General features: G+C 37.8%; 2 protein-coding genes across 3 annotated transcripts in view; both read left to right on the top strand.

Moving 5' to 3' along the window:
* On the top strand, positions 1–8,283 carry LOC110044588 (uncharacterized). Of its 2 annotated transcripts, XM_089296896.1 has the most exons (6): positions 2–71; positions 3,650–3,733; positions 4,267–4,322; positions 5,595–5,934; positions 6,738–6,875; positions 7,360–8,283. In XM_089296896.1, the coding sequence occupies exons 4-6, from the start codon at positions 5,622–5,624 to the stop codon at positions 7,830–7,832; spliced, it is 924 nt and encodes a 307-aa protein (XP_089153022.1). In that variant the 5' UTR covers positions 2–71; positions 3,650–3,733; positions 4,267–4,322; positions 5,595–5,621; the 3' UTR covers positions 7,833–8,283. The 2 variants fall into 2 exon arrangements, with proteins under 2 accessions (XP_089153021.1, XP_089153022.1); XM_089296895.1 differs by lacking the exon at positions 3,650–3,733 and having other exon boundaries at positions 1–71.
* Positions 26–13,548, top strand: part of LOC149107014 (uncharacterized) — a 104,648-nt gene continuing 91,125 nt past the window's right edge. Inside the window, exon 1 of the mRNA XM_089296894.1 lies at positions 26–71. The gene's annotated coding sequence lies outside the window, so the exon portion shown is untranslated. The remainder of the gene's footprint in view (positions 72–13,548) is intronic.

The raw sequence follows: 13,548 nt of genomic DNA on the forward strand, positions 1-13,548 counted from the left end.
TCAATATATCTTTCAGAGTCCTACGCAGAGGACCTCGGATTCAGTTCTTTTCAATTCCTGCCCCAGTTAGGGTAAGAAATGTCTCTATCTTGCCACAATTGTACTACTGGTCACTTATAAAAGCTAGGCTTTTTTTAGGTTTTAATTTTCTTCTTGTTACGGATATATATTTATGACGTGTTGGGAAATACAAAATGTATGTGCTAAAAATTATTGGGAATTGCTTCTGGGGTTTCACTATATCACAGTAGCTTGCCACAATTCTACTACCAGTCACTTTTAAATTTTTTCAGGTTTTAATTTTCATCTTGTTAAGGATAGATATTTATGACGTGTTGAGAAATACAAAATGTATGTGCCAAAAATTATTGGGAATTGTCTCTGGAGTTTGACCATACAATAACTCAATGATTGGTGTGACACTGAGAATTTCACGTCCTAAACCGAAGTTTAGTTGATTAAAAAATATTGGTAATAATCAGTAAAAGCTAACTTCTAGCTATATAGCAAGATCTCGATTTTGCTCCACGGCTTTGTCATGGCAGACGTGTCTTTATTTTTTAACATCAAGAAGTTTTAATTATGTCAATTTCCTTTGGTTCCAAAAAACAAGCTAAGAAGTACAACATAAAAACGTATGCGCGCGATCAAAACTACGTCAGTTGAATTGTTTGAGTAAACCGTTGTTTCAGGCTGTAGTACACAGGTGCAATCTATCTGCTTAACAAACCCAAAAGAAAAATGAAACGACTGAAAACAAGTCATCTTTAAAGTGACCCTATTAACACCTTAATATATCCAGACGTTTAATGGAAAAAATGTCTCCTTTAGCATGAAAAGAATGTATCTTTATGCCTGAGAGGTATTTTTCCTAAAACTTTTCGCTTTGACTTTAGCGTAAACAAGGAGATCAATAAAAGCCATCGAAGAAAATTTTTTAAACATGTAAAATACAGCAGACCCGAGACGGTCTTTGAAAAAAAACCTTACTTTTTCAGTCCGTCTAACTTCAGCAGGTTCAAATCTTATTCTTACTGCTCTCAAGAAGTGCAAGATAAGACTGGAGATTTCGCTGGAGTATACGTTTTGTGTTGGCTTTATTTTTTAAAGAATTTTCAGTGTACCTACCGTCTTCGAAAAAAAAAAGATTTGCATATCAAAAGCCATCAATGTTTAATACAAAGCGGAAAAACGGATCCGAATGAGCAAATGTTAATATCGATAAGCGAGAAGAAAAGAGGAAGATCAGTTATAGCACTACGCGATAGCTCTCTTACAATTTTCACCTTATCAGTTAAAGAAGTTTTTTGAAAAAAGAAAAGAAATGTTTACTTTCCAACAATGGGAGAGCCATTGTTGATAAAGGAAAGCATCAACCCTTTATTATTTATTTATTTCTCTTTGGAAAACTCAAACTCAGAATATTACAAATAAATCAATTGACGCGGTATTACGATTTCATAAGTAAAATTTCTGCTGTTTATCAAGTCTCAAACGTAGCGTGTACAGTGGATTTTCTGACGGGGTTTGTGAACTCAAGATTCATAGGAAATAGACTGCATGCAAACGTTTGCAACTTGGCCCTACGAAAAGACAGACAGTACATAACTTTGTATTAAGATAAACTTGGTGTTCTACTCTGAAGAGAGATGTTGGACCATAACAATATTAATGCTCTCTATTGAGTTTTGTCGAAGTGCTTGATCTCTGTAACAAAACTTGCGTTGGAGGTCATGCACACTGCGTCGACGAGTGGTATGCAAAGTTCAGCACGTTTGCGAGGAGACGGACTCGGCTCCGCGATGGAAAACAATTGTTGTGTTTTCTAGTCTGTGAAAAGCTAAGCTATTTCTAAGTTTTGTCGAGTTTTGAAAGAAGAAATGAAGAAGTGTGTAATGAGAATTACCGCTATATATAGACTAACGCAAGGTGAACAAAAACATATCCTGAATCAAAACAACAAGATCTCCCGCATTTAGCCGCTGAGCCGTTTATAACTAGTCGTTCAATACGAATCCTTTTCTTCGGCCGTTCGAACGCTTAGCATCATCCGTTTCAAAATGGTTTTTAGCAGTTCGAACGGATGGCATCATCCGTTCGAAATTTTTCGTTAGCCGTTCGAATGGCTGGTATCATCCGTTTGAAATTTCTCCTTTGCCGTTCGAACGTTTACAGCATCCGATCGAAATTTTTCCATGGCCGTTTGAACGATATTTGAAACCGTTTTAAATGGCTGGAACATCCGTTTCTCATCCGTTCGTTAGCACGGATGTCTGTTACTGTACGTTTTCGCGTGAGAGATCGTACTTTTGTCGAGGACTTTTTAGTTGACTACAGAGTCAGAGTATATCTCGGTGCATTAATGCATCGTTGAGCAGTTCTAATGTCTAAAATAAAAAATGATAAAAAACAGAAAGGAAGAGCAAGATTAATAAAGACAGGTGGAGTGTTTCCAGTTCTTCTTTTAAAACCGGGAGTCATTCAAATGTCATCCGATTAATAACGAAGTATATATAGATCCCTATTGAAAGCAAATTAAGAGTCAATGTCGATTAGAATCGAAAAAAATTCAAAAAATGTGGCCTCAAACCAAAAAACTAGTAGTGTCTCAAATCTCCCGATAATTATAATTTGACAAAAGAGACTTCAGGCACAACTCTCCTTACTTACGCTTTTATTTTTGTGGGATATTATGAATCTCTTTTATAAACCTCGAAGATTTGCACAAAATTACAACTTTCGCACCATGATGTACACCATTCTTGCCCAGAGATAATGACATGAGACTTTCTAATCTGTAACTAGGTGCTTTTAAGGGTATTTTAACTCCTACAACAATTTAATGAAGCGTACCTCTCTTTTAAAAAGACTATAAACAACAATCTTGTAAGTCATTAGCTTAGAAATTGTAAAGTAGGACCTTTTTGAGCTTCGTTCGAACCAACCGATTGACATAAATGAGGGCTAAAGAAGGGACTTTTTTATTTATTTCTTCTTTTAAGGTTCGAGTTCCATTTATTTCAAAACCAGCCAAAAGAATTTCACCTGTCTCCCTCGAGGAAAAGATATAAATAGAAAAAGCTGTTTATTGTTAAACAGAAAGGGGACAAAACTCTTTGGGATGAGTAAATTCTTGCATTAGCGCTAAAAATTATTGGGAATTGCTTCTGGATTTTGACCATATAATAACTCAGTCATTGGTGTCACATTGAGAATTTCATGTCCTAAACCGAAGTTTAGTTGATTGAAAAACAACGACAATAACTAGTAAAAGCTGACTTCTAGCTATATAGCAAGCTCTCGATTTTGCTCCATGGCTATGTCATGCCAGATGTGTCTTTATTCTTTTCACCAAGAATTTTTCAATTATGTCAATTTCCTTTGGTTCCAAAAGTCAAGCTAAGAAGTACAACATAAAAACTTGTAAGCGCGATCAAAATTACGTCGATTGAATTGTCATTTCCAGTAAACCGTTGTTTCAGGCTGTAGTGCACAGGTGCAGTCTACCTGCTTAACAAACCGAAAAGAAAAATAAAACGACTGAAAACAAGCCATCTTTAAATTGACCTTAATACCTTAATATACCCAGCCGTTTAATGGAAAAAGCGTCTCCTTTCAAATGTAAAGAATGTATATTTATGTCTGACAGGTATTTTCACTGAACACTTTTCGCTTGGACTTTGGCGTAACCGACAAGGAGATCAATAGAGTGTGCGTTCCGTTTATTTCAAAGGTTGGAGTTCCGTTTATTGTTAAACACAAAGGGGAGAAAACGCTTTGGAATGAGTAAATTCTAGCATTAGCGAAGGGTAAGATCGGTTATTTCGGCTCTCGACATTTTTGTCAAAGACTTCCTTGGCGACTAAACAGCAGAAATATTTCTCGTGATATCAATCCAGTTAACTCCCGCCCCAATTTCTGGGAGTAAGAGAAGATCTTGCTGTGGTAAATGAAAGCTCATCATTGCCCCGTTCGGCTGAATTTTGGTAAATAGAATTTGTAAAAGTAAATTTTTAAATTTATTTTTTAAGAATTTATAAATGTAAAATGAAACGGAATGCAATGAAGGCAGCTGAAGTATATTCAATTCTCTTGCGAAAAACTAAAGACGTCATGCGAATGTCATCCATTTAATATCAAAGTAAATATTGATCTCGATTCAAAGAAAATTAAATGTCAGAGGAGAGCCACTAAGAATGATCTGCCTCATGAGGGCTAAGTACTGCGTGCAATTCATTAAGATTACATTGTCAATATATTTTTCAGAGTCCAGCGCAGAGGACTTGAGATACCAGTTCTTTCAAATTTCTGGTCTAGGCGAGGTAAGAAATATGTATATCTTGACACAATACTACTACCGGTCCCTTTTAACAGCTATGTATTTCTTATAGTTTTGCGATCTTTTTGTTTTTAAGGAAGTAAATTTATGACGAGCTGAGTAATATGTGCTGTTTTGGGAATCGCTTTCGAAATCGGGTGTTTGATTATGTAATAGCTCGATGATCGGATCCAACATATTGAGCTGAAGTTTTGTCTGATTGAAAAACAATGGCAATAAATGACAATTAAAAGAGAACATTTCGCAAGCTCTCGATTCTGCCCTATATCTTTAATTGTCATCGGGAAAAGTGTCTTTAGTTCTTCTGACAAGACGTGTCAATTATACCAATTTCCTTTGGTTCCAGTAAGACAAGCTAAGAAATAGAATATAAAAACTTATGCGCGAGATAAAACGCGCTTATTACGCAAAATTTTGTCTGTCCCGAAAAAGGCTAACATATGTTTTCTTAAGGGTGCGTTTTTTAAGAAAACCCAAGATTGGATTCTTAAATCTGAAAACGGATTTTGCGTTTCTTTTCTAAACAGGTTGATCCAAGATCTCTGGGATCATGGTGCGTCAAAGGAACCGAAGAATCCACTCTGAGCTGGACAAGGATTCTTCGGTTCCTTTGATGCACTATGCATGATCCGAGTGATCTTGGATTGATCTGTTTAGTAAAGAGCGCAAAATCCGTTTTCCGATTTAAGAATCCAATCTTGGATTTTCTTAAAGAAACGCATTCTTACTGGTCATATATTTTCATGGTCCTAAGTTACTGCTACAAAAAAAGTACTTGTAACATATATTAGTAACACTTGACTGTTTATTGTATTTCAATTGGCCCTACATGTACAGCTGACCAGTTATCATAAGAAATGCGATATTAGAAACAAATCTACGTTTGCACTGCCTCGAAAATTAAGTTACAAACTGACAACTAATTTTCTGTCGATTTTTAGAATCTCCCACCGGTTTACAAACTTTATGTGAGAGTCTTTTCGATACTTCGGATAAGTGCCTCTGTGCTACTCAAGAGGATCAAGCTAAGAAATAAAGATTGTCAAAAGGATATGACAACCTTTGCTACTTCTTCCCGTCTAAATTAAGGAGGTTATTAATTTCTGCCGTGCACAAACGAGGACAGCAATGGTTGGGAACCTCGATCTTTTTAGTGATTAAATTAAACAGACGCTTACAACAAAACTGAATCACAGTATTAGCGTTATTTAGTAGCAATTAAAGGTCATTTTGAACGCTTTTATTTCGCTTGTAGCAAAGTCACCGACGCATTCAATTCAATATGAATCCCAAGTTCTGGCTTTCAGTTGCGTTCCTGATGTCCCGAATCGGTGTATTTCAAGCTGCTCTCCAATGCCAAGCAACGGAATACTCCATTGGAGGAATGTTCCTCAAGGGCCACACGTTTAAAACAAGCAAGGTTGGATGGCCTGTAGGGTGCTATTTGATGTGCGAAGAAGAAGTTACGTGTCAAAGCTACAATTTCGTTATTGGTCATAAAGTTTGCGAACTGAACAATCGAACTAAAGAAGCGAGACCTGAAGATTTTAGGCCGGATCAGACAAGGTTCTACATGAAAAGGGCAAAAAACAGAGGTACACTTCCATTCTCCTTACTTGCATGTTTGTCTCATTTTTTCAATGCAGCCATTTTCAATGCTAGCGTCCGTGGCGAGCGTAATTTTGAGTGCGGTTGCGGATTCTCCTATCGGAGCGGCGAAACCACCAGGAGAAGAGGTGAGATGTCCGTGTACATGGCTTCGGCGCAATGGACGTGCCAAAACTTTTTGCTAACATCCCACAGGGCAGAGGAAGGAATCACGACTGTATGTAAAACATACGAAACATTCCACCCAAACAAACCTCCCATACCTGACCTCTACCTCAGAGAGATGTTAAAGCTTCTCTTAAAAGAAAACTCTTTTCATTTTAGCGGAAACACATGATACCGCAACGACTACAGAAATGGCGGTCTCCTTGGCCAACATTTTCACGGCCGCGGTAGAAACAGAAATCATTAACCGCAGCCATATAAATCCGATCAATGAAAAGATATTTCGATGATGTCCCTTGTCTATGGAACATAAACAATAAGGAAATAAACACGTTTACTATAGAGCTGATGAATAACTATCATGCACATCAGTGACCGTAAAATTCACGCCTGAAATTTCAGATAAAGAAATAATTTTGTTGGATACATGCTTACAGTATACAGGGGAAAAAGATTTAAGAAAGAGCCTATTCTCATCCAATAAAAAGAATAATTTTTCAGCATCGTCTAACGAACATAAGAGGGTTACGAATAAGGTTTATCTGTTATTAGTTCCTCTTGTTTCTAAAATAACTTGAAGCAAAATTACTTACGGGATCTTTTATCTTTTTATTTTATCTCACAGTCCCTCTTGGTTCCATCCAAGAGTTTCCTGCTGAATCGTGCAGTGAGATCAAGGCCAGTGAAGGAAATGAGATGGTTAACGGGAATTACTGGATATACTCTGATGGAAATGCTCAGACAATCCTGGCTCGCTGTGAAGGTACGACCATTTAGTTTATTGATAAAGAAGAAGTTCAACCTCCTAGCACCTGAAAAAAACATTATAAAAATTTGCAAGACACTGGAGTGGCTTAGTCGATTAATCGATCAACCAATAAATTTTGAGGGCAAACAGTCTTTTTGCTTTCGACGGCACAGGTATAAATTAAAGTGTCCAAAAAATTCCAGAGGTGAGTGCTGATTCGCAGAAATATTGAATTTTTGTCCGCCTGTGGGAGCGATCGGTAACGATCTTAACCTTTGTGTTTAAAGAAACTGGTTTTACCTCTGAAAATTTCCCTCAATATACCTAGGAGTTACTGGTAATGAAAAAAAAAATCAAATTGTTTCATGTTACCAGATGACTTTAAAAAAGATTTATAACATTGATCTGATTGGCCCCTGAGCCTTAATATTAAGAGTGTGCCACAGGATCGCAACGTAAGACATGGATGCAAATATTTTTCTCTGAAAATTTATTTTAGAGAACTGGCAGAAATTAAACACAGAACCCGTTTGTTTTGGGGCGCGACAAGGCTCGTATGGTGCCTTTAACATCACAAAGAGTGGATTTCTCAAGACAATGAAGCTCGTCCGCAAGTCGGGTTCGATAAAATGCAACCCAAAAGACAAGGCATCCTACTGGGGCTGCAGAAATGAACTCGTGTATGGCAAAAACGGTTTACTGACTATCATTACCAATGCAAAGAGAGAAGCCATCCTGCCACCTGCTGGAGACCTGAAAGCCGGGTGTAACGACGAAAAAGACTTTTACAGTCTTAATGGAACTAACCACACATCTCCAGAGCTCGTTTTCCCGGACCTTCCTAACAAGCTGCCTGTGTCACGCAATCAGGAGTTGCAGATATGGTACGGACAGGATTGGATCGATTGTAGTGAAGATAACAACAGTAACGCAACATGTGTTGATGTGTATGCGTGGTATGCTTTAACATGAGCCTCTGACTTATCCGAAGCAGTAAGTGTTTATAGACACTGAAAAATTAACGTAAACGCCGCTCATATTTATCTTCTCTTGTATTGAATCTTGTAACTTAGCGCACAAATGCAGGAAGACATTCACGGAATAAAATGCTAAGAATAGTGGAAATATGAAAGTAGCGTCGAGCAATTACCAAGACGACGAAGCATTGTATGTACTATACTATTTTTACCTGGCTGTAAGGGCTAATGTAGTAATTACACATCTAGGCTCTCACGAAAGTTTTTGAAGCTCCACTTCTTCTCCAACAGCAGTCTCATTCCAAACTACAGTACATGTATCAAACATGAAGTATAAATATCAATAGTTATCGGAATGTATATTAATTAGTTTATATATGTGCATTCTTTGTATTAAAATTTACTATTCTTGCTGTTAAAAATATTAAAAAAAGATGTTGAATGTTTATAGTGGTCGACGCGCTTAACTACAACTAGCCACAGTTCTCAGGCATGCCACTTAAGGAGAAGCACATTTTTTCCAAAACTTTCTTTTTTTATCCATAATTCTGTCCAACTGACCTATCTAAGTCTCTAACGAGCAACATTTGGGCCGGTAAATGATCTTATGCATTTTAGCTTAACCATAACAGGCTTAAAAATCCCAACAGGGGGAGGGCACACCAGTTGGCTATTTACAAGCATAACAGAGGAGTTGAACTAGGGTCTGTGGGGAAGCAACTCCAGCTTTAATAGTGGTCAGAGCGAGACTTGAGCCCGCGACCTCCGGATTTCAAGTCCAGCGCCCTACCAACTCGGCCACTCTGCCTCCAGAGCTTTTAACTTTTGTCAGGTCACGCTATGTGACGTGTTACAATCATTTCCGGTAAGATGCCTTGCCTCCAGGTTGAAGTTCATTTTCGTGGACAGGTCTGCTTTCCTGTAATGCATGTACCATAGTTAAAGTTTTTGCATGAGCACTGACTTCGTTTAGGCTCTAATACTGGTCTCCTTCACCATTTGCAAATCTTGATTGGCAGTTCTAAAGGGTTTAACGTAACCCGCCTCCTGGCTCAAGAGCTGGCGAGTGTTAGACAAGGATTTAAATATTCTTATTAAATATCGGCCATTTAGCGATTGAACCGTTGTTGATGTACTGTTCAATAGAAGTACCGTTAACCAGTGTCGTAGGCCCATTAGTAAAACTAATGCAATCAAACTAACTGTAATCACAAGTTGTGATTACAACAAGTAAAACTAATGTAATCAAACTAATTGTAATCACAAGTTGTGATTACAATTTAGCTCTGTATTGACTTGGCAAAAGCATAAACTATATTAAAATACCAACCTTTCTAGAACTTTCTTGGAAACAACATGAAGGCGTGAGTTCACCGTCCTGTAACATCACTTTTCATTCAGTGTTTTCTTTATTTGGAAATTTCACTACGTTGCTGATGCGATTGTCAAGCAGCCGTTACTATACAACCGATCTACACTGTTAACACTAAATTGCAATAGCAATGGGCGGGGGGGGGGGGGGGGCGGAGGGTACTTCCGTATATTAGGAATAGATGCGTGCCGCGAAAAGTTTTACTGAACCCAACCCAAAGCCCTGGCAACGAGGTTGACTAAGCCCTGACCCCCTTTGAGGATGATCAATTGAAAATTGATACCCTATTTAAGGCCCAAACCAAGAGGAAATGCAAACCCGAAACATGGCACCCCGTTCAAGGAAAAAAACAAAAACTAAGAATGGCATGAACAGGTCAACTTTATTTTGTTTTGGTAACATTGGAAGTTAAGTATCGAGAAGAACATCTGTTTTTCGTTTCGCTGGGAATTTACGCACTGGAAGTTTAGTTAATGTAATTTAGGTACACTGTCTAAGGATTAGGCGGAGGGTGGGACATGATTGACATTTCAGACTTCATATCGGACGGCTCTCAGCGAAAACCCTTTGCCGAAGATGGCAGCCCTCTATTCCATGTCAGTGTAACTAAACCGACCGCGGATGAACGGATGAAGAACAGAAACGTGAAGGAAGACTATCTTTCCTGCTGTATTTGAAATTTCGAGGCGACTGGAGCATTTGGAGACCTTTCCCTTCAGTGGACTCGTTAGGCTGGGATCACTCAGTACCCAAACTTTGGAAAGGATATCCAGAGGACAAAATAGTGAAGCTAACTGAAACCATCTAAATGTCAATAACCAATGTCAATGGCCTATAACCGTTAGGTGAGAGAGCTTCCTGTAATGAATATCACTTACTTATTTATTTATTTATTTATTTATTTATTTATTTTTTTATTATTTATAAACCTCCCACGCCAAACAAGGAAACACACCTCAAGTACGGTACGTATATTTTATTTATACTGCTTCGTGTCTTTAAGACTTGAGAATAGAACCGTTTTTCCGGGCAATAAAAATTATTATGTTTCAACTGTTTTGAGACTTCAGTATTACTGCATTGTACGACCGCTCAGTTTGCGAGCTTGGGCTACCTGTGTTTTGGACCGCATGTGAGGCCAAAATCATGATGCGGTGACATCTCGAAGGAAAACGAACGCCTACCTTGGTAAATGCCATGGTTTGTAATCCTTTCGGATAGCTTTCATGTTGAATGTGACGTGGATCTTTTGGTTTTGCCCGTTTTCTCTGACACGGATACTTGAATCACTTTGTTGTACCAGCAACGCGCAACTTTGGGTCTTTTCTGCCTCAAGAATAAACTAATTTTTTTATACTTGACTAGAATAACCAAGGTCTTGGTAAGTGATATCAGCCTCAGCTTTCAGTTTCGGCTGATGAAATAATTGTTTATTATTGGTGGATAGCAGACCACGCAAAATTTGAGATCCTTTTCAGATTTGCGTCAGTTGATTGATTGGCAAAAAAGGAAACGTGAGAAGAATGCTAATAAAAATGATGCAGGAAAAGCAATACATTTCGTGTCTCGTTCGTCAGAAAATAAGGATTCAAAACAGTGAAAATCTTGGATAACACCTCGGCGAAAACCTTTTCATTTCTGCTTCGGAAATTGGTGATAAATGTTATATTAAATTTGAAATTTGTATCTCGGCCATAAGTTGTGGTACGGTCCTATTTCTTAAAATAAGTTTGCCCGCGGTTTTTCAAGAAAAATATGTCACTACCAAAAACTGATTAGAGATGAGTAACCTTTGGCGAGGAAGAAGACAAGGGATGAGGAAGAACGGTTATCTTTATCTATGTCAGAGATTTCTTGGGCGAATAATGATATGAAATATTTCTCGCGATATCAATCGAGTTGACTAACACCCTAATTTAATGGATTAACAGATCCGGCTAAAGCAACATGTTACTTTTGTCTTAGGATGTCGGAATAGTTTAATGCATCTTCGCCTGTAATAATAGAAATTTATTGAGTTAGGGTTTCTTAATATCAAGAATGATCTAGAATAAGTTGAGTTGAAAAATATCGGTAAAAGAAAACTTGAGCTTTTCGTTAGGACAAAGAAACTTGTTAATATCAGCAGGTGGACGCATTAAAGGGTCCAGAGCATAGAGCGAAGGTATGTAATTTGTTACCTTATTTCCAACACGGAAATCTAAAAAAGTGGATGCCCGAGTTCTTCTGCTTTTCAGTCTGAAAGAAATATCAACATAGAGTTCTAAGAAGGTATACTAGAACCTGCCGCAGGCGTGGAACCATTCTATTAGCTTTCCTTTGTTGCCCAATATTCTTTTAGTTCAAATTAATATTTACTTTGATGCTAAATGGATGACATTTACGTGAGTTTCCCTTTGCCAATATAGTTAGAAATACTTAATCTACCTTCACTGTTCTTCCTGTTTCATCTTTTCTTTATATTTTTCATTCACCGCCGGGCATCAATCAATTACGAACTTGTTCGATTATTGATCGAACATGACAGCATCGCTTAAATAGTTTTATGGCCTTGAGTATCTGTCAACAACAAAGCTGCCTTCGCTTCTAGAACTTGTAAGATATAACACACTTGGCTGGAAAAATGAAATATTTACCACACATGTTTAACTGAATGGCAACAAATTTTTGTTGAGAATTTTAAAGTGATGTATTAACGAACACGTCATCACCACCCTTAACGCGCTTGCAAATTTTGTTTGTACGGCAATAATATTATAATTTTAAGAAATGGACAACAACTTTAAGTTTACAGCAAGACATGTTTCGAACGTTCAACGAAAATCTTCAGTTGTGACTTCGTTTACAAGTTCGGTTGAATTAACACAAGCAATGGCGTATAAGTAAAACGTGATACAATTCAAAATTTCGAAAAAATTAGCGTACAATTTTAAGAAGCGCGAGACATGGAACAACACTTGCGCGAGTACTACACTTAATACAAGGGAAAAAATTGTAAAAAATAGAAATAATCACAATGATTATAACACAAAATGTTATCAACAAAAAATATAAAATAAACCGCTACTAAATAAATGTATATAGATAAAGAATAATATCAGAACGAGAGAGTTAAGTCAGCATGTTTCAGCTGCTTATTTAAAGTGGGATTCTCCCATTTGATGTGCATTGCTTCCTTCAACATAAGTTCTAGTTTGCTGGATACACAATCCACGATGGAAAAGCAGTTCTTATAAGCTAAACACCGACATGCCTGGGATTGCTGCAAATGCTGATATACGTGTGAGTTCCTGTCCCTGCTCAGATGCTCACGAACGCGCGTCGAAAGATGTCAGCTACTCTCGCCGATCTAACAGGCGTTACATCCTGCACACGAAAACTTGTAGACAACGCACGAACGGAGATCGAGAGGAACAGGATCCTTAACACTAAACATACTACCAACTTTAAAAGAAGAAAAAGCTAACTTAATTTCGATGTTATTAGGACAATAGCGCTGAACGAGTTTGCGTAGCCTTTTCTATGTTTCTCTGGTGAAGGAGGCTACATAGGGTAACTTTAAATAATAAGTTGAAACGGCTTGCTGAACCTGAGAGCTAGCTGATGGGCGGATTGTAGCTCTACTGACGCGTCTATTGATGACCTTTTCTACAATGTGAACAGGGAAAAGGTTCTTCCGTAGAATAAGGGTAATAATAATATGAAAGCCTAGCCAAGAATTGTTCATTTTGTAAACCCTGTCCACCAGTGTTCTAACAAGACCCATTTTGTAGGAAAATGAAGTGACACTAAAATACTTAGTTAGGAGCCCCGTGAAAGTTTTCTTACGGAAAACAGATGTCTGGAGATTGAGAGGGTTGTTATTGAATTGACCAAGACATCCAAGAAAGCAAACTTATCATCTACTGACTTCCATCTCCATATATAGTAAACCGTATGTTAGGGTGTTGGGAACTGATGTAATTGTAAAAGGAAAAAGCATCTTGTTCCCTCTCAAATACACAGAAAGTGCCATCGACATATCGCCGATAGAACAAAATCTTAGAGCCCTTGTAGTTTTCTATCCAATCCTTCTCATTATGCCCCATGAAAAGGTTAACTAAGACGGGGGCAAGGGGCGAGCCCATAGACACACCATCTACCTGATCATAATAAGAACCTTTAAACAAAAAGTGAGTTTGGGCTGTGGCAAATCGTAAAAGGGTTTTAAGCTCGGTGGCACTTAACTTAATGTCCATATTATCCTCCTTCATGCAGCGAACCGCTAGACCAATGCACTTATTCAAGGGTATGTTGGTAAATTAACTTTCAACGTCGAATGAAACCACAAAATTACCCG

Source organism: Orbicella faveolata, unplaced genomic scaffold (assembly GCF_042242905.1).
Source record: "Orbicella faveolata isolate gen_17 unplaced genomic scaffold, um_ofav_v1 contig_27, whole genome shotgun sequence".
Lineage (NCBI taxonomy): Eukaryota > Metazoa > Cnidaria > Anthozoa > Scleractinia > Merulinidae > Orbicella > Orbicella faveolata.

Coding starts and splice junctions, on each gene's coding strand:
- LOC110044588 (XM_089296895.1), top strand. CDS start 5,622: ATGAATCCCAAGTTCTGGCTTTCAGTTGCGTTCCTGATGTCCCGAATC. Junction 5,935..6,737: donor GAAAAGGGCAAAAAACAGAG/GTACACTTCCAT, acceptor TTTATCTCACAG/TCCCTCTTGGTTCCATCCAA. Junction 6,876..7,359: donor AATCCTGGCTCGCTGTGAAG/GTACGACCATTT, acceptor AATTTATTTTAG/AGAACTGGCAGAAATTAAAC.